The sequence below is a fragment of the Pongo pygmaeus genome, chromosome 2 (genome assembly GCF_028885625.2).
Source record: "Pongo pygmaeus isolate AG05252 chromosome 2, NHGRI_mPonPyg2-v2.0_pri, whole genome shotgun sequence".
Lineage (NCBI taxonomy): Eukaryota > Metazoa > Chordata > Mammalia > Primates > Hominidae > Pongo > Pongo pygmaeus.
This window is the reverse complement of record NC_085930.1, coordinates 100,909,420-100,929,262: the sequence shown is the minus strand read 5'-3', so window position 1 is coordinate 100,929,262 and position 19,843 is coordinate 100,909,420. Positions and strand designations below refer to the sequence as shown.

Sequence of the window (19,843 nt, the reverse complement as noted above, 5' to 3'; positions counted from 1 at the left end):
GCAGTTAGTTCTATACTGGCAAAATTACTATTCTCACCAGCCAGGTTTCTTTCCCTTCTTTTTGGGGTATGCCATCGCTTGTAAGAATTTGCTTCAAATCAATCTATTTTGTTTTCTTGCCTAAGGGAAAAAATCTATGGAGGAGATTTGATGCCATAGATTAACATAACTTAGAGTCACATATTCTAGGAATCTATGTGAACTTGAACTTTATCAGAAATGATCCAATTTGTAATCATAAGGTCCTGTTATCAAAATATTTCTAAATTCTGGCAAGTGACCCAAAGTAACATTTTATAGTTTGATCCAATTAAAATAAAACTTTTCTCCAGGTATGTGATTCAACCAAAATATCATCTACTTGTCTGGTCCAAAGTATCTATGAGGAAAGCAATGCTACTGTATGATGTGGCGAAAACTTCATGGACTCACTGTTGAGAATGCTTTCTAGTTCTAGCTGGCCTGCTTAGGTTTTGATCTACCAATAATATAAAGAGGCATTAAGCCCCCACACTTGTGAATTAACTGACTCTTTTCCTGGAATGCTAGGATAACAGCTGTGTCACAGGTAACTTTCAATCTTTCCCAGGTCTGATGACCAAATTGATAACTATAAAAATATTTCCATCTCATTGCGTCTACTCCAATATAGTCAATACCCTGAGTTTTCATTCATACAAACAGGACTCTTTTCCACAGCTAATTATGAGAACAGCTAGAAGACAGTACATTTTTTCATATTCAATAAAATGAAAAGAAACCAACCTCTTTTTTCTTCTTCTCGTTTTAGTTTATCTTCCTCTATTTCTTTTGGCAATTTTTCCTTTTTCTCTTTCTCCACATCATTATGCAAATGTTTTGTGGTATAGCTGAGTGCCGGTGAAAGAAGAATCTCTCCATTTTTGCAGAGTTCATCACGAATTTTAATAAAAAACTGCTGAAGTTCTACCGCATCTTCATATATTTCTGAATCTGTCCTATAACAGCATCAAGAGTATCCATTGACACACAAGCTGTTTTTTTTAAACACCTCAATTATATGTTAAATTCTATTAAATGCTTCTTTAATTGATATAGTGGTATTTCTGTACAGGTCTATGAAGAGTATCTTTCTGAAGTTTGTTAGAACAAAATCCAAAGTGTCATTTTACCATGGTAAGCCCCATGCCCACCATTTTCCTTTACTTCAAGGCTCACTTCTTGTACATCATGTAAAAGGAAAGGCCTCACGTATTTTCTCTTGGAGATACATGGCACACGCATCAATCGATTGTGGCAGGGGAAGGTGGCTGCCAGAACCAAGAATTGTACCAAGGCTCCACAATATGTTCAACACTTACTTGTATCTATTCTTTGAATTTTTATTTTCTCTTAATAGCAGACCGATGTGTTACATAATAGGCTCTATTTTCTTCCTTTTAGTCCTACATCATGGTTGCTTAGGCTAGTGAGACCCTGTGAACATCTGAACCTAAAGCAAAGCCATGAAGGTATTCTATAACGGTTACAGGCCTCAAAGTTAGTGTTCATTTTAGTTTCCCAGAAATAACTGTGTAATTCTGGGGAACCAGCAAAGGCAACATAGTGAAAGACGGAAAAAAGATTATGTATGTCATATCCAGAACTTTTCTGAGTCTCTTTCCTCATTTATGAAATAAGGCGGCCAGGCATGGTGGCTCATGCCTATAATCCCAATGCTCTGGGAGGCCGAGGCAGGAGGACTGCTTAAGGCCAGGAGTTTGAGACCAGCCTAAGCAACACAGCAAGACACTGTCTCAACAAAAAATTAGCCGGGCATTGGGGTACACACTTGCAGTCCTAGCTATCTGAGAAGCTGAGGCGGGAGGGTCACTTGAGCCCAGGAGTTCGAGGGTGCAGTAAGTTATGATGGCACCACTGCATTCCCACTTTGGGCAACAGAGCAAGACCCTGTCTCTTAAAAAAAAAAATCAATAAACAGGCCAGTTGTAGTGGCTCACACCTACAACCCCAGCATTTTGGGAGGCCAAGGCGGGCCAAAATGGTGAGACGCAGTCTCTACTGAAAATACAAAAATTGATGGTGCACACATGTAATCTCAGCTACTCAGGAGGCTGAGGCAGGACAATCACTTGAACCCGGGAGGTGGAGGTTGCAGTGAGCCAAGATCACGCCACTGCACTCCAGTCTGGGCAACAGAGTGAGTGAGACTCTGTCTCAAAATAAATAAATAAATAAATAAAATGTGGGGAGTGGGCAAAATAAACTTCAGACTTTAGAATTTTGACTGGAGGAAATTTTATTACTGTTTCTAGTCCACTGTGGTCTGAGGAAGGTTTATATACAATTGTTTTTATTTTATTTTTTTTTGAGGCTGGGTCTTGCTCTGTCACCCAGACTGGAGTGCAGTGGCGTGATCACAGCTCACCACAGCCTCAACTTCTTGGGCTCAGGCTGGCTAATTTTTAAATTTTTTGTAGCAACAGGGTCCTCCCTGTGTTGCCCAGGCTGGTCTCGAACTCCTGGCCTCGAGTGATCCTCCCTCTTCAGCCTTCCAAAGTGCTTAAATTACAGATGTGGGCCACCACACCTGGCTGGCTTAAATAGAATTCTATTAACTAAGAATACTAGAGTCTAAAAACTTATTCACAAAACTAACCACAAAGGTCTTAGCAGTTACAGAGACATTCTGGTCAGAGGAGTGTGGCCAAGTAGGCCACCTGCTGATACATGCCACTAGAGCAACAAACTTCAGAGAGGTCCCCAGAATGCTGCTCCCATCCCATCAGCAAAGGTGAACTGACAAACAATTAAAAGACACGATCAATAAACTAAATGGGTGTTTGTGGAAAGTCTTTTTTTTTTTTTTTTTTTGAGACGGAGTTTTGTTCTTGTTGCCCAGGCTGGAGTACAGTGGTGCGGTCTCAGCTCATTGCAACCTCTGCCTCCCAGGTTCAAGTGATTCTCCTGCCTCAGCCTCTCAAGTAGCTGGGATTATAGGCACCCACCACCATGCCTGGCTAATTTTTGTAGTTTTAGTAGAAACGAGGCTTCAGCATGTTGGCCAGGCTGGTCTCGAACTCCTGACCTCAGGTGATCCGCCCGCTGTGGCCTCCCAAAGTGCTGGGATTACAGGTATGAGCCACTGTGTCCAGCCTTGGAAAGGTTTTAAATATCTTTTGGGGTCATAGAAATGCTAATACTTGTAGGAAAGCAATAAAAATAAAACCAAGGGAAGACACCCCTGAAACACTTTTTTTTTCTTCTTGAGACAGAGTCTCACTCTGTTGCCCAGGCTGGAGTACAGTGGCACGATCATGGCTCACTACAGCCTCAACCTCCTGGCTCAAGCAATCCTTCCACCTCAACCTCTCGAGTAGCTGGGACTATAGGCATATGTCACCAAGCTTGGCTGATTTTTAAAATTTTAAGTAGAGATAAGGAAGGTCTTGCTATGTTGTCCAGACTGGTCTCAAACTCCTGAGTGCAAGCCATCCTCCCACCTTGGGCTCCTAAAGTGCTGGGATTACAGGTGTGAGCCACTGTACCTAGCCCCTAAAACATAATTTTATGTCTGTTTTCTGAATGAAGATATTTGAATTCTGTTCACTTGAAATTAAAGTTCATTTTATAGTAGTGTACAATTTTAAGTATAAAATTAAAAGTGAAAATTTTTGTAAATTAAAAGTAAAAAATTTTTGTAAAATTTTTGTAAATACCTTTCATGGTATACTAAAAGGGCAGATCATAATTCCATCATATCGCATGGTTTAGAAATGAACATTTTGTACAAGAGTCACTAAACACCTAGTATATGCTTTTTTGTTTATTCAAAGCACTATAAAGAATTTATTAATCTAAGAGGTCAGGTATTCATTGAATGTGCAGGAACATAAGCTGGAAAAAGAACTCTAAATTCCCCTCAATTGGTAAGTAATCTTTTTATATAAGGCAGACATTCAGCAAAAGGAAATAATTAAGAATACAGGAGGCTCTTAATGCTTCCCTTGTTCATCTTCTCACAGGTCTCTTTTACCTGCAAGGGGGTCAGTGTTTAGTCTGGGAATACTGCCAGCAGTTTAGAAAAACCAGCAGCCAACTGGCATGAGTCAGCACTGTGCTGTTACTAAATACTGTTGATGGACAAACTATTGTCACCTGAGTGAATTTTTCTCTTGTTATGTCTCACCGTTTAGATTCCTTCTATTTTAGCCTGTGAACTCCTAGGTGATGTTGGGTAACAGTGGTGGGTAGGGGTAGGGGTAAATGGTGATGAAGCATGAAGACTCTTAGAGATCAACATGGAAATCTACTGTATGCAGACTTCATTGAATTTATGAACTAATATTTCTGGGATGCCTAGCGTTGTTACTGATAATATAGTAGTTAAAGGCATAGTTTATCATTCACTAAATTGATGCATCCCCATCAATTCTTATTAAGTACTTATTCTTAATAAGTACTATAAGCAATCACAATACTATCTTCATTCACAAAGTTAAGAATGGCTCCCCGTATGTTTTACTTTTAAAAATTTTTCCTAACTACTAAATTACCAGGGATCCCTTTTGTTTTTCAACAAAGCTCTGGGCATGAGGGTAAAACTGTGTGCATCACTATCTCGTAAAAATACACCTTGGACTCTAACTTCCAGGCCTCAAAAGCAAAAAACAATCATGTCAACAATGGGAGAATGAAAAGAGCTAATTTCCTAGATATACAAATCTTAATTCTTAAAATAAACATATCATCTATACAACATAAACAAAGTTCCTAATAATCTAGAAGACAAATACTCATTGAAAGACTCACAGAACTAACACAAAGATGTAATGGGGCTAAGCAGGGAGGGGAGGAAGGGAGGGGTATTAGACTTAAGGACTACTTAAGCCAAGAACAAGAACAGAAAGAAGTCTAAGCTACATGAAAGCAGAGTTTGTTTTGCCCACTGGTGTATTCCATGCATCTAGAATATGTTCACTAAGTAGCCTCTCAATAAATATGTGTTGAATAAATGAGTAACTCCAAGAGTTTTTGACTGCAAGATGTCCCTCCATCCTTCTCTTTATTTCTACTCAATTGCTGAAGAACCATATTATTAAGGACCATTTCTTAAAGGTGTCACACATGGGCCTCACCAAACTGGCCCCAACTCTATCCCTGTCTCTTAAACATATCATATTCATTTCCTAACTCCATTCCTTTGCTCATAACATTCATCTTATTTGAAATATCCTCTTGCCTATTCATTTGAACCCTACCTATCATCCCATTCTTTCCTGATGCCTCATGCCTTTTTAGGAGAACTGTGGCCCACAGAGTTCCTTACATCACCATCTGTACTAAATATAAGGTTGTGGTATGTTGTCTCATGTCTGGAATTATTTTTCCCTTAAGCATACGTAAGTCCTGGCCCATCCATCAGACTTCAAGCTTTTAGAGCACAGAGTTCAAGGCTTATCATCCATGGCCGTGCTCCATGACTTGTCCTGGTAACTGGCTCAGGAGTAGCCCTCTGCAGTGGAGAGCAAGACAAGTCACATCACTTACTAGTTGCATGACTATGGGTAACTTTTCTCTGCCTATGCCTCTAATTCTTTCACATGCAAACTGAAAAGATTATCACTTATCTAGAATGGCTATCATAAGGGTTAGAGACTGCCTTCATAAAGTGCTTAGCATGGTGCTTTACAAAGAGCTGGTGCTTAACATAAGCAGCAAATGTTACTATGTTTTTTTTCTTTTATTTGCAAAGACACTGAAAGCAAACATTACTACTTGCTTTTCTTTAAAGGTTCAGAGCAAATTCTGATTTCATAGATTCCCCAGCTGGCATTACACTGCCTAAAGGTCTAGTTCTAAACATGATAGGCTGTAAGCTCCAGGAAGGTAAGGTTTGTATCTTTATTTTTTTATATTTTCCCAACTGTCTTTAAGAGCACATATAAAATACACTGTAATTGCTGAATTTAATAGTCAAGTTTGCTATTGACATGCAGCAAAGATATATCACAGATAAAAATTAGAAGGAAATTTAATGTAAATCTAAATTTGACTGCTTCTTTTAGAACATTTAATGTCTTCAGCAAGCTCTTAAAGTGAGAAACCTGAGATTTAAAAAAAAAAAAGAAACCCTCTGAGGTACTTAAAATGGTGATCAAATTTCTATCAGTCTAACCTCAGGTCAACACCTTAGAGCTATTTTATTTACAGCATTCGTGCACTGAAGACAAACCTTAAAAGAAAAATGCTGTTACTATTTCCAATTAGAAACATTTACCTTTTTAAAAAACACGTTCTATGAAAGGCTGTATTTTAAGTGTATGCTTTTCAAGAGATTTTCAATTTTGTCTTCCTCCTCACTGGCCTTAAACTAGATGACTTAGTGGTGTGCCTTCTCTCCCCCACAGAATATACTCACTCTTAAGAAGTTCTGGCTAATTAGAATTCAGAATAGCATGCTACCAACTACAATCACGTATGTAAGTGGAAATAGTACATCAAAGCAATATTCTTTCATCTGTTTTGTATTAAATAGCACACATCCTCAAAATGAAACTGGCTTTGAAAACATACCGATTCATCCTTCTTGCTCGTTCCAATACTTCAAACATATGCTCTTGAAATAAATCAAGCCGCCGGTAGCGATTATTTTCAACATTCTTCCTAATTATGTCAAATGTAAGGGGTGGTTTGTTAGGAAAGTTGGGATCCACAGCAGGAATTTCTGCTAAAGAATCACTGTAGCATCTTCCCTCATCATCCTGATGACTCATGACTGACACAAAAAGATTGTGGATAAGCTCTTGAATCAGCAAAGTCACATTTGGGACATGAGAGTCCTCATCTCCCTCCAGGTCTCTGCGTGTTTCAAGCAGGACTTTGTGTAGAACAAGAGCATCTTTGTAGATCAAAGACTCAGGCTCATTGTATGTACAGGCATTATTAAACATCATGACAAAGTCCTCAACCATAGAGTCAATATCTTGGTACTTGTTGGCCATCATGTGACTTCGAATTTTTTCCATGTCCATGGGCTTTTTAATAGTCAGATAGTAGTCAGGCAACTCAGATCTAGAGGGAAGCCTCAGAAATATGGCACTGAGGCGGCGACCCCTCTTATCAGTATAGTTCTTTACAGCTTCATAGACCTCATTTAGTTTCTGCTGCATTGGAGTCATGTATTTTGATTTTTTAGGAGAAATGCCACTCTTCCTACCTAAAGAGAGATATTTAATGTTAAACCAATAAAATAAATGAACCTAAATTTGTATACAGATGGTAGCATAACCACAAGGGACGATTCCAAGTAATTTGTAAAACCTAGCAATTAGCATGTCTATAGTGAAATATAACCTGCAGACAAAAAATTAAAAAAAATTTTTTAACTGTTCTCAGTAATTATATTTTTGATGGGAGACTACTGTAAGGTTGAGAAAGCTGTGAATAAGAAGGAATAAAGCAAATGAGTAGCTATGTGACATTCTATCACCTCTGGTATCCCTGAGAACTGAGATTTTCATCATGGGATAAAAAGAGATAACGGATGTTAAAACATAGGACATTAATAATTACCTTGAGGCCTTTAATCTCAATTGAAAGTATCACTATGAACTTATGATGTATTTTATCTTTAAATATAAACATACAAACAAACACACAAATTTCCTAGCTCTGTCCACTGAAAATCATACAAACAATGACTACCTCAGTAGCAGTATAGCCCACACTAGAGTTTTAAAATACTAATTCCAAATACTAATGTTGAGGAGCCCTCACCTTTCAGCAGAAACATGAAAAAGGTAGAGCTCCTTGGCAAATAGCTGATTCCCAGTCTGGTATATCTTCAAACACTAGACAGTAAAGAATCTATCAATGACTTCTTACCACGACTTGATGTCAACAGAATATAGAAACTGGCTGGGCGTGGTGGCTCATGCCTGTAATCCCAACACTTTGGGAGGCCAAGGTGGGTGGATCACCTGAGGTCAGGAGTTCAAGATCAGCCTGGCCAACATGGCGAAACCCTGTGTCTATTAAAAATACAAAAAATTAGCCGGGTGTGGTGATGGTGCCTGTAATCCCAGCTACTCGGGAGGCTGAGGCAGGATAACTGCTTGAACCCAGGAGGCAGAGGTTGCAGTGAGCCGAGATCAAGCCATTGCACTCCAGTCTGGGTGACAGAGCGAGACTCTGTCTCAAAAAAAACAAAACAAAAAGAATATAGGAACCAGCCTGAACCAGCCTATGTATCAATAAGGACAATAACTTTAATTACAACTCAGCCATATGTTTAAGTCTGGTAGTTCTTAATAATACGTACAAACAAACAACAAAATGGGTAAATATTGAAGGATGTTAGTAAAAGAATGCATATTTTGAAAACTGGTAAAGGGGAAAACAAAATAAAACAAAAATCAAGGCTTTATCCTTTCAAAAAGCAAGACACACACAAAAAAAACACTGTACCACTGGCTAATCAAATATTAGATAAGGCAAAGTTTCTCTATAGCTAATGAGGAATAAAATTAAAAACTATTATAATTTTACATCCCTTTCATGAATTAATAATTAATGAAGTGTGCAACAACACCTGTTAACAGAAAGACATAAATAGATTTCACATGTACCTGACGGAAGACCATATATTACCTATGAAGTCGGTTTTTCTGCCTAAGGGAGAGAACAGGGGATCAGACCTCAATCTGATCAAGCCTCTGGCTCCAACTACCAATTTATAGGAAATACAAAGGACAGAGGAACACATGAAAGTACAACATCGTGGGCCAGGAGCTGTGGCTCATGCCTGCAATACTAGTACCGTGGGAGGCCAAGGTGGGCAGATCACTTGAGCCCAGGAGTTCAAGACCAGCCTGGCAACATAGCAAAACCCTGTCTCTACTAAAAATACAAAAAAATGAGCTGGATGTGGTGGCGTGTACCTGTAGTCCCAGCTACCCAAGAGGCTAAAGTGGGAAGATTGCTTCAGAAGGGAGGTGGAGGTGGCAATGAGCCAAAAATGTGCCACTACACTCCAGCCTGGGTGACAGAGTAAGACCCTGTCTCCAAAAAACAAAACAAAACAAAACCCAAAACACACAAAAAACCCCACAACATATGGATGCAATCAGCAAAACCCAGACTATGGGAAACTATAGCACAAATCTAATTTCTTCAACAGATAAATGGTAAGGGGTGGAAAAAGAGAGAGATGGAGGGGAGTTTACAGATTAAAAGAAGTATCAGGCTGGGCGTGGTGGCTCAAACCTTTAATCCCAGCACTTTGGGAGGCCGAGGCGGGCAGATCACGAGGTCAGGAGTTCAAGACCAGCCTGGCCAATATCGTGAAAACCTGCCTCTACTAAAAATACACAAAAATTAGCCGGGCGTGGTGGTGCACACCTGTAGTCCCAGCTACTTGGGAGGCTGAGGCAGGAGAATCACTTGAACCCAGGAGGCGGAGGTTGCAGTGAGCTGAGATTGTGCCACTGACTCCAGCCTGGCAACAGAGCGAGACTCCGTCTCAAAAAAAAAAAAAGAAGTATCACTCAGTTGCAGTATGTGGACTTTATCTGGATTCTACTTTAACCAGACACTGCCTCAAGACATGATACAACATAAAGGCAGCAAACCCCTATAAAGTATCACCACCAAGGTGAAACTTAATCTAATTGCACCTTCAAAGTTAACTTCTATTTATAAGAAATAAGGGAAATAAAGAAAAAATTCACAGATATCACAAGGAAGCAAGCCTGTCTAACCTAGAACTTCGGACACTGTACAGGAAAGTGACCTGATTTCTTCAATGAGTTAATGGCATGTGGAAAGAAAAGGAAGGAGACTTCTCTAGATCATGGGTTTAAGAGTATAATAATCTGCTGGGCGCGGTGGCTTACGCCTGTAATCCTAGCACTTTGGGAGGCAGAGGCGGATGGATCACTTGAGGTCAGGAGATCGAGACCAGTCTGGCCAACATGGTGAAGCCCTGTCTCTATCGAAAATACAAAAAAATTAGCTAGGCATGGTGGCGTGTCTGTAGTTACAGCTACTCTGCAGGCTGAGGCAGAAGAATTGGGGGAACCCAGGAGACGGAGTCTGCAGTGAGCCGAGATCATGCCACTGCACTCCAGCCTGTGCAACAGAGTGAGACTCCGTCTCAAAAAAAAAAAAAAAAAAAAAAAAAAGAGTATAATAATCAAATTTATTATATAGAACTAAATGAGAGCCTGATTTGAAGAAATCAACTATAAAAATACATTTGTGAGACAATCAGTAGAACTTGACAATTTATCAAGTATTAGATGAAACCAAGAAATTACTGCTAATTTTGTTAGGTATGATAATTACTTCATTGTTATTTATGAAAATGTCTGCATATTTTACTTTATTTTGTTTTTATTTGTTTTATCCTCAAAGACAAAGTGGCAGATATCTGCACATATTACAGATGCATACTGAACTATGTGGAAGTGAAATGACATGATTGGATTTGTTTTAAAATAATTTAGGAAAAAAAGAAGAAAAAGGGAATAGGAAATAAGTTTGCCATTATTTTGACAAATGATGGGTAACAAGTATATACAGGGGTTCATTGTACTATTGTTTTTTTTTTTTTTTGGAGGCAGGGTCTAGCTCTGTTGCCCATGCTGGAGTGCAGTGGCATGATCAGGGTTCACTGCAGCCTTGACCTCCCGGACTCAAGCAATCCTTCCACCTCAGCCTCCCAAATAGCTAGGACCACAGGCACACGCATGTGCCACCACGCCTGGCTAATTTTTTATGTTTTTTTTAGAGACAGGGTCTCCCTATGTTGCCCAGGCTGGTCTCAAACTCCCGGGCTGAAGTGATCCTCCTGCCTTGGCTTCCCAAAGCACTGGAATTACAGGAGTGAGTCACCACCCCTGGCCACTGTATTTTACATTTATATATGTTTGAAATTTTTCATTAAAAAACATAGAGAAATAAAAAGGAGGCCAGGCACCATGGCTCATGCCTGTAATCCCAACACTTTAGAAGGCAGAGGCAGGAGGATGGCTTGAGCCCAGGAGTTCAATACCAGCCTGGCCAATACAGGGAGACCCTGCCTCTATTAATTTAAAACAAACAAAAGAAATAAAAAGGAAATTAACATTCCACATAAAAAGCCCTTTTTTCCTGAACTTTAAAAGTTACTGTGTTCCTAAAAGTGGAATGAAAGTTTTACATTTTTGCAAACCTTCTGTAGGCTTTTACAATTCCATGAAAAGACAAATGCCTTAAAAAGAAAGATTCATCGCTTAGCAGTAAATCATACCCGAATCTACTATCGAATTTAGCTGACAGTTAATTTCAAATAAAAAAGCTAGTCTGGGCCAGGCGGGGTGGCTCACACCCGTAATCCCAGCACTTTGGGAGGCCAAGTCAGGCAAATCACTTGAGGTCAGGAGTTTTGACAGCAGCCTGGCCAACATGGTGAAACCCCGTCTCTACTAAAAATACAAAAAATTGGCTGGGCCTGGTGGCGTACACCTGTAGTCCCAACTACGTGGGAGGCTGAGTGGAAGGATCACTTGAACCTGGGAGGCAGAGGTTGCAGTGAGCCAAGATCACGCCACTGCACTCCAACCTGGGTGACAAGGTGAGATGCTTCATCAAAAAAAAAAAAAAAAAAAAAAAAGCTAGTCTGTCTGTTTTCCCCCTTTTCAGCAAATATGGCTCCAATGAATATCATTATCAATTGCTTGGTATCTATTTTATTTACATTATTTTAAAGAAGACAGAAATCTCTTATCTAATGGTATTAATAACTTTTCCTGTCTTCTCTTCCAACCTTTTTCTTCCTTTTTTTTTTTTCCGAGGCAGAGTCTCACTTACTCTGTCGCCCAGGCTGGAGTACAGTGGTGTGATCTTGGCTCACTGCAACCTCCACCTCCCAGGTTCAAGCAATTCTCCTGACTTAGCCTCCCAAGGAGCTGGGATTACAGGCATGTACCCCCATGGCCGGCTAATTTTTGTATTTTTAGTAAAGATGGGGATTCACCATGTTGGCCGGGCTGGTCCTGAACTCCTGACCTCAAGTGATCTGCCCACCTCAGCCTCTCAAAGTGCTGGGATTACAGGCATGAGTCACTGTCCCTGGCCTTCACTTACAACTTTTAATAAACCAACCAACCACAGACTACACTCAAATGATAGCTGAGTATAGTACAGTGGCTGGACATCTCTAACTCCTCAAACTCTGTCCAGTTGGAACTGCTGGGATTCATTTTTAATTCTAGTAATTGGCAGACACACATACCAAGGAAAAAAAAATCTGCTACTATATTCTTACAGCATTGTATGTACAGAAAAATCTATTCTATTTAAAATTTACAAAATGTCTACACATTTAAGAAAGTAAACAAAACCTCTGACATTATATTTTACTCCCCACGTGCTTGTCACAGTTTAGCTACTTAAAATACAGTAAATGAGAGGGCTTGACAAGAAGGAAGAACTCCATGCTGGAGTACAGTGAGTTCAAATATATTCATAATTTAATTAAATATTATTTCAGAAAAATCAGCAATCTCTCCTTGATAGACTAAACTAAATAATGAAGTGTGAGGCTGCCTTACTCAGCTTGAGTTTGGGAGAAGCCATGTCATCATCATCAGGCAGTGGGCCCAGCTCTTTCCTTTTCTCCTTGAGTAACTTCTCCAGGATATGTGCATCATTGTATACCTACATTCCAAAAATATATTTCAATTATTTTCTAAAAACTTTTTATTAAGCTATAAAATGCATCCATAAAGAAGTTTTAAAAAGACAGTTTAGGATAGTTAGGAGCTTAAAGAAAACCAAAACCAGCCTCACTACAGAGCAATAAAATCACTGTATCTGTGGGAGAGCCTAGGCCTTAACTGGTTTGTTTTTAAGCTTCCCAGGTGATTCTAATGCACAGACATGCATGTTAATGTTTGAGAACCACTGTAGTAGAATCACTACAGGTTTTAATAGAAGTCCTGAAACACATTTACATGTGTTGTTTTCTTCAAAAACCTTTCTTCTCCACTGGACACTCAAGGTAGCAGACTTAGCCCAATAGAAATTAGAGACTAAAAATATCTGATAGTTGGAGAGCAATATCTCAATATCTTAAATTCCAAATCTAAGTTCACAGTCTGAAGCTTAATCTATAAAAAAACAATTATCCTTGCTTAGGGATCTCTCTCCGAGGACTGAGCCAAGGGTGGTAATATGTAGTCAAGAACAAGGTTACTCACCTTATGCTTTGCATCCATAGCTCCCTCCTCTTACCTCCTCAGCAGATGCTATGTCCTCCCTTGGCCACCCACCAAAGCAGAGGAGCTGAGGGAATAAGTGACCTCCCTTGTCTGGCCACCTCTCTTAAAGGTGGCTTTTTCCTCTACCAGTGATAGACAAGTGGTACATTAGCCAATGACACTGAGGACTGTGTAAACCCTTAAGATAGAACCATTTTTTTAATCTATAAGCATCCTCAATGCATACTTTATTTTATAATCAAATGTAATTGCAGAGGGAAACAAATGACTTGAAAATGTTATTTTATTTCTGGGAGAAGTAAAGTGGATAAAAAGATATCAAATAGAAAAAGTTTCAAAGAAGGGAGACTGTATCTTAGTTACACTGATAAAGAACTAAAAATCAAGATGCTTTGGCCAGGCGCAGTGGCTCACGCCTGTAATCCCAGCACTCTGGGAGGCTGAGGCAGGGGGATCACGACATCAAGAGATCGAGACCATCCTGGCTAACATGGTGAAACCCCATCTCTACTAAAAATACAAAAAGTTAGCTGGGCGTGGTGGTGGGCACCTGTAGTCCCAGCTACTCAGGAGGCTGAGGCAGGAGAATGGCATGAACCCGGGAGGCGGAGCTTGCAGTGAGCTGAGATGGCGCCAGTGCACTCCAGCCTGGGAGACAGAGCGAGACTCCGTCTCAAAAAAAAATCAAGATGCTTTGCAGCAAAATCAATTAAATCAATTATTTAGAGGTGCATTTATGGGACTAACATGCTGATTTTTATATAATTATACATTTTCTATATAGGCTATCTTTGGAGAAGTATGGTCGTTGAGGATCATAGTAATGATGATGAAAGATTTTAATATTATTGGCTTTCCTTTCAGTGCTTATTCAGTACCAGGCACTCTGCTAAATGCTCAGTATACATTATCTCTTTTAAATCCTACAACAACCCTGATGCAAGTACTATTATTAGCCCTAATTTATAGATGAAGAAACTGAGGCTCAGGAAGGATAAATTACACAGGGATTGGCAGAGCAAAATTCAAATCCAGGATGTCAGATTACAAAGGAGGAACATTTAATCTTTATAATGTACTGCCTCTGACTGTTAACAATGAAGAAAAATCAATTAACCTAGTCACCAAAAAGAATAATCTAAGTTAAGCCTCTAGAGCAGGTCTCTCAAAATGCATTATTCTATAAGCACTCCTCTCCCCCAAAATGTGCCTTCTTCAGGACCCCTGGCCCTCCTTACCTGGGAGCCCTCCTCGTTATAGTGCCTGGCATTCCGGAACATCAGCTTCATGTCTTCTATCATTCCCTCTTCACCGGCATATTTGTCATTGCGGATGTTATGCTCAATTATTTTCAAGTCCATTGGCTCCAAGATGATTTTATAATAATCAGGATAGTCCTTTTTGGATGGTTTAACCATAAATAGGTCACAAAGTCTTCTGCCTGAACCTGGCTCTCGAGCTTCAAGAACAACATTGAATAAGATTTTCATTCGCTGCTTTCTTATGTTCTTTTTACTGTTGAGGGGGAGGTAGAAAAGGGAAAAAATTAGAATAGGTTCAGTTTTCTTAATATAAGGATGACCACAAAATAAAACAAATTATTTGTGGTGCTTTATAATGATTACAATTTATTGATTACATATGCCACAAACACAGTAACCATGCTGGAAGTTATAAGCAAATATTAGGAAAATTTCCAAAATAGTTAAAACACAGTAATTCTGGCAGGAGCAGTTAATGAACACCAAACAAACTTTTTAGATATGTCATGAAATGAAATGTTTGAAAAAAGATCCTCTCTGATACCAAAAGAAAATGAAATTATATAGTCAACTGAGATGTATTTTTTGTTTAACGATGAGTAGAGCCAAAGTGCAATAAAACTAGCAATTCCCTGTGGTTATAATATCCTCACTTCCAAGTACAAAAACAAAACGAAATAAAAAACCTAAAAAGAGAAGTGTCTCATCTCTTAAGACAAGTACTCCTGAACACTTGTGTATTTTGGTTGTCTGAAAACAAAAGGACACTGTCTGCCAGACTAGTGTCTTTACAGTGGGTATGAGCCTCTCTTGCATTGATTCTGTCAGGGTTGTCCTTGCTCTCTCCATCAGCATTATTCCACAATTCCAACCTACTTTAAAGAATAAGCGGTCTGGTTAATCTGAGTTTTCTAGAGTAAAATTTCCATCCTTGAGCATGAATCCCTGTCTTGTTCTCCAAATTCCCCAGTGAGATGTGATGCTGAGAAGCTGATTTAAGCAGTATGGAACAAAGCATAAGGGACTACAGATTAGATCCAGAGTTCAAAAGGGCTCCAAAGAGAGCAGATGATCTATCTCTTAATTGTTGAGAAAATTGGCTTAGAGAGGGTAAAAGACTTGCCCAAGGTGAGTTTCCTAGTAAATTTTTAGAAGCAATGCTCTTCCGATATGGCTTCTGGTTAACTGTTCTTATGTACTCAGGACACAGCTAAAGAAATTCTAGCCAGATAAAGAAATTCTAGTTAGACTAACCAGCAGTCTCCAAGTGAACAGTGAAGTAGGTAATAACAAGAAATGACTTATGACTTAGTTTTTTTTTTTTTTTTGAGATGGAGTTCCGCTCTTGTTGCCCAGGCTTGAGTGCAATGGCACGATCTCAGCTCACTGCAACCTCTGCCTCCCGGGTTCAAGCGATTCTCCTGCCTCAGCCTCCCGAGTAGCTGGGATTACAGGCGCCTGATACGATGCCCGGCTTTTTTTTTTTTTTGAGATGGAGTTTCACTCTTGTTGCCCAGGCTGGAGTACAACGGCGCAATCTCTGCTCACCGCAACCTTTGCCTCCTGGGTTCAAGCAATTCTTCTGCCTCAGCCTCTCGAGTAGCTAGGATTACAAGGCATGCACCACCACGCTTGGCTAATTTTGTATTTTTAGTAGACAGGGTTTCTCCATGTTGGTCAGGCTAGTCTCGAACTCCCGACCTCAGGTGATCCGCCCGCCTCGGCCTCCCAAAGTGCTGGGATTACAGACTTGAGCCATCGAGCTCGGTCATGCCCGGCTAATTTTTGTATTTTTAGTAAAGACAGGGTTTCACCATGTTAGCCAGGCTGGTCTCAAACTCCCGACCTCAGGTGATCCGCCCACCTTGGCCTCCCAAAGTGTTGGGATTACAGGCATGAGCCACCGCGCCTGGTCAACTTAATTTCTATTAAAAAAAATATTTACTAAGATCCTATAATATAGTCATCCCTTGTTATTCATGGGGAATTGGTTTCAGGATCTCCCTTGGATACCGAAATACATAGATGTTCAAGTCCCTGATATAAAATAGCGTAGTATTTGCAAATAACATGTGCACATCCTCCTGTATACTTTAAATCATCTCTAGATTACTTGTAATACCTAATACATTAAAAATGCTATATAGTTGTTTTGTTATACTGTATTGCTTAGGACATGACAAGAAAAAAAGTCTGTACATGTAAAGATGCAATTAAAAAAATTTTTTTTCTATCCGTAGTTGGTTGAATCCCTGGATGTAGAAGCCATGGATACAGAGGGCCAATTGTACTTAGAGGTAAATATTTTGCATCTGTTTCCTATCCTGTAGGTAGAAGAAAGTTCATTCCTCAGGCAAACTATATGTGGCTGTATAGGTCTTCTGGTCCAGTCCCCTGACTACTTGCACTACTCCTGGGTCATGAAGAAGCCAAAGGCCAGATCTTTTCTCTCCAAGGTTCAAAATACATTTTTTTAAAACACAGAAAGAAAAATCAAGAATTAACAGCTGAGAAAATAAATATCTATCCTTAAGATTTTTAGGCTTCTCAGAAATGCCTATAACTCAAGGCAAACAAAGTGATTTAATTAGGAAAGAAACAGACAAGAGCCTAGCCTGTTTCCTGCTAGAGTTGGGATCATCCTCATAACTTGCGTCTTCACTCTGACTGCTTATTTCCTGCTCATTGTGGACCTCAGACAATTCCTGCCATTTTCTCTCCTCAGCACTTTTTTTTTCGTTAAATAAGTTTGTTAGATGATGGCAAAACATTTGTTAGATATTTTACCTAGTGGAAACTCCTTCTCTAAGGAGACATCCTGGGGCAATGATGTGACAGGAAGAGTTCTCTCATTCTAAGTCTTTGGCAAGTGGATAATACAAGGGAAGTTGGGACAAAGCTCCAATACCATAGAGCTCCACATCTGGGCAGAGATTAGAACACAGATGACTTTAACCTTCAGGAAGTCTCTAAAGAAAAATTTCAGAACCTGACTTTGAAGTCAGATGTGGTTTGATTAGGTCTCGCATGTGGGGTGGACTTTAAAAGGAAGACAGAGGAATTCAATTTTGAAGCTCTAAGCTTACAGGATCTCTTCAATAAACAGGACAGGATGAAATTAGTCCTCATTCTAGCAATTTCAAGAGGCTTAACAGTTCAGTCAAGGCCCTGACCTGGACCAGGAGGCGCTCACCCCATTCCCATCTGGGTTTCAGCACACTAAGCCCAATTATCATTAGGTTTTTCTGTATGAAGCTGCAAATACTCTCAGATGGGAGTAAATCTAGGGCAGATTTTTATAAGAGGAGAGAAAGTTTTTAACTAAATTTTGCCAGTGAAGTAAAAGAATGGCAAGCGGTCCATTCTTCCAATGCCAGTAATTCTGATACTTGGCAGCTTTGAGTGAGACATACCCAGAATGTGGAAATCTAGTTGTATATAAGAAACTGCTCTAATAACTGAAATTTACTGTTTTAGCACTCATATTACTAGTAGCATCCTTTCTCCATTTGTATCATTTATTCCTTAAGTAAAGGATGTGTAATTGATTTCCAGCCTCAAAGAAAGCAAAACTTCTATTACTAGAGTCACTTATGACCTTCTCTGAAAAAATCCAGTTTCATCTTTCATTTACATTTTTCCAGATCCTTACAGTGCCTTAGAGACTGACAGCCACTGGCCCATTAATTTTAATCCGGCTGCCAGAAAAAACTCAGAGCCAACTTCATACTCTTTTATAATAATAACTGTATTAGCTTGGGCAGCTGGTATGTTTGCTTTATCTTTTTCCAATATGGAGGCTGAGCCTTATATCCATGATTTCTGAAAGTTTAAAATACTTTCTGAAATGAGATAAACTCTACAACCAAAACATAACCATCACAGAGCCCTATTTGATACTTCTGGCTACTGTTTACTTTTTCTTTTTTTTTTTTTTGAGACAGAGTCTTGCTCTGTCGCCCAGGCTGGAGTGCAGAGGTGCCATCTCGGCTCACTGCAAGCTCCGCCTCCCAGGTTCACACCACTCTCCTGCCTCAGCCTCCCAAGTAGCTGGGACTACAGGCGCCTGCCACCACGCCCGGCTAATTTTTTGTACTTTTAGTAGAGACGGGATTTCACTGTGTTAGACAGCATGGTCTCGATCTCCTGACCTCGTGATCTGTCCGCCTCGGCCTCCCAAAGTGCTGGGATTACAGGCGTGAGCCACTGCACCCGGCTCTGGCTACTGTTTTCAATGTCACTTTGCTTTTCAGATTTTTCTTAGAATTTCTCAATGTCTTTTCCTCCTCCTTCAAACCGTTAACTGTTGTGAATAGTTCCTTATTCTTCCCCATTTTTGGCAAGGTAATTAATTGCCTTTGATTAAAAGGCATACAATTAAATCCCAGGCCTTGTAACTGGCATAATCATTCTCCTTTTTAAAATCAGCACCTTTAAGCATATTAAAGTATAAAATACATCTTAAAGGAATTCAAAATCAGGACTGTTCATCATTGTGCATTCAAGGAGCCATAATACTTAAGGGGAGCCAGGTGTGGTAGCTCCTGTCTGTAATCCCAGCACTTTGGGAGGCTGAAGTGGGAGGACTGCTTGAGCCCAGGAGTTCAAGACCAGCTTGGGCAATACAGTGAGACACCACCTCTTTAAAAAAGCGTAGTCAGGCATGGTGGCACATGCCTGTGATCCTAGCTACACATGAGGCTGAGGTGGGAGGATTGTTTGAACCCAAATCATGGCTGCAGTGAGCCATGATGGTGCCACTGCACTCCAGCCTGGGCAACAGAGTGAGACTGTCTCAAAAAAGACAAAAAGGCCAAGCATGGTGGCTCACGCATGTAATCGCAGCACTGTGAGAGGCTGAGGCAGGCAGATCAGCTGAGGTCAGGAGTTCGAGACCAGCCTGGCCAACATGGTAAATCCTGTCTCTACTAAAAATACAAAAATTAGCTGGGGGTGGTGGCGTGCGCCTGTAATCCTAGCTACTTAGGAGGCTGAGGTAGGGGAATCACTTGAACCCAGGAGGCAGAGGTTGCAGTGAGCCAAGATCGCGCCACTGCACTCCAGCCTGAGAGACACAGCGAGACTCCATCTCAAAAAAAAAAAAAAAAAAAGACCAAAAGATACTTAGGAGGACAACAATTCAGATCATAGATACTGTTGTAATAAGTACACCACAATTTTAGAATTTCATAGGAAATGGGACATAAGGGTCCTGTACTATCAAAATAAGTATATTACAACAATTTTCCAATTCATGCGAGTCAAGTGTCTTGAGAAATGGCTGCTTTTTCTAATTTGCACAAAGTTTATGCACTAGCAGAGGCTATATTCTGAATC

The 19,843-nt window shown here is 40.0% G+C and overlaps 1 protein-coding gene across 50 annotated transcripts in view; it reads right to left on the bottom strand.

The window, feature by feature from the left end:
• Window positions 1-19,843, bottom strand: part of PBRM1 (polybromo 1) — a 144,293-nt gene that overhangs the window by 55,990 nt on the left and 68,460 nt on the right. For all 50 annotated transcript variants that reach the window (XM_054483905.2, XM_063661081.1, XM_063661083.1 and 47 more), the window contains 4 exons: window positions 14,483-14,759; window positions 12,576-12,681; window positions 6,556-7,198; window positions 766-977 (listed from right to left, as the gene is read on the bottom strand). In XM_054483905.2, the coding sequence (XP_054339880.1) occupies window positions 766-977; window positions 6,556-7,198; window positions 12,576-12,681; window positions 14,483-14,759 (1,238 nt within the window). The remainder of the gene's footprint in view (window positions 1-765; window positions 978-6,555; window positions 7,199-12,575; window positions 12,682-14,482; window positions 14,760-19,843) is intronic.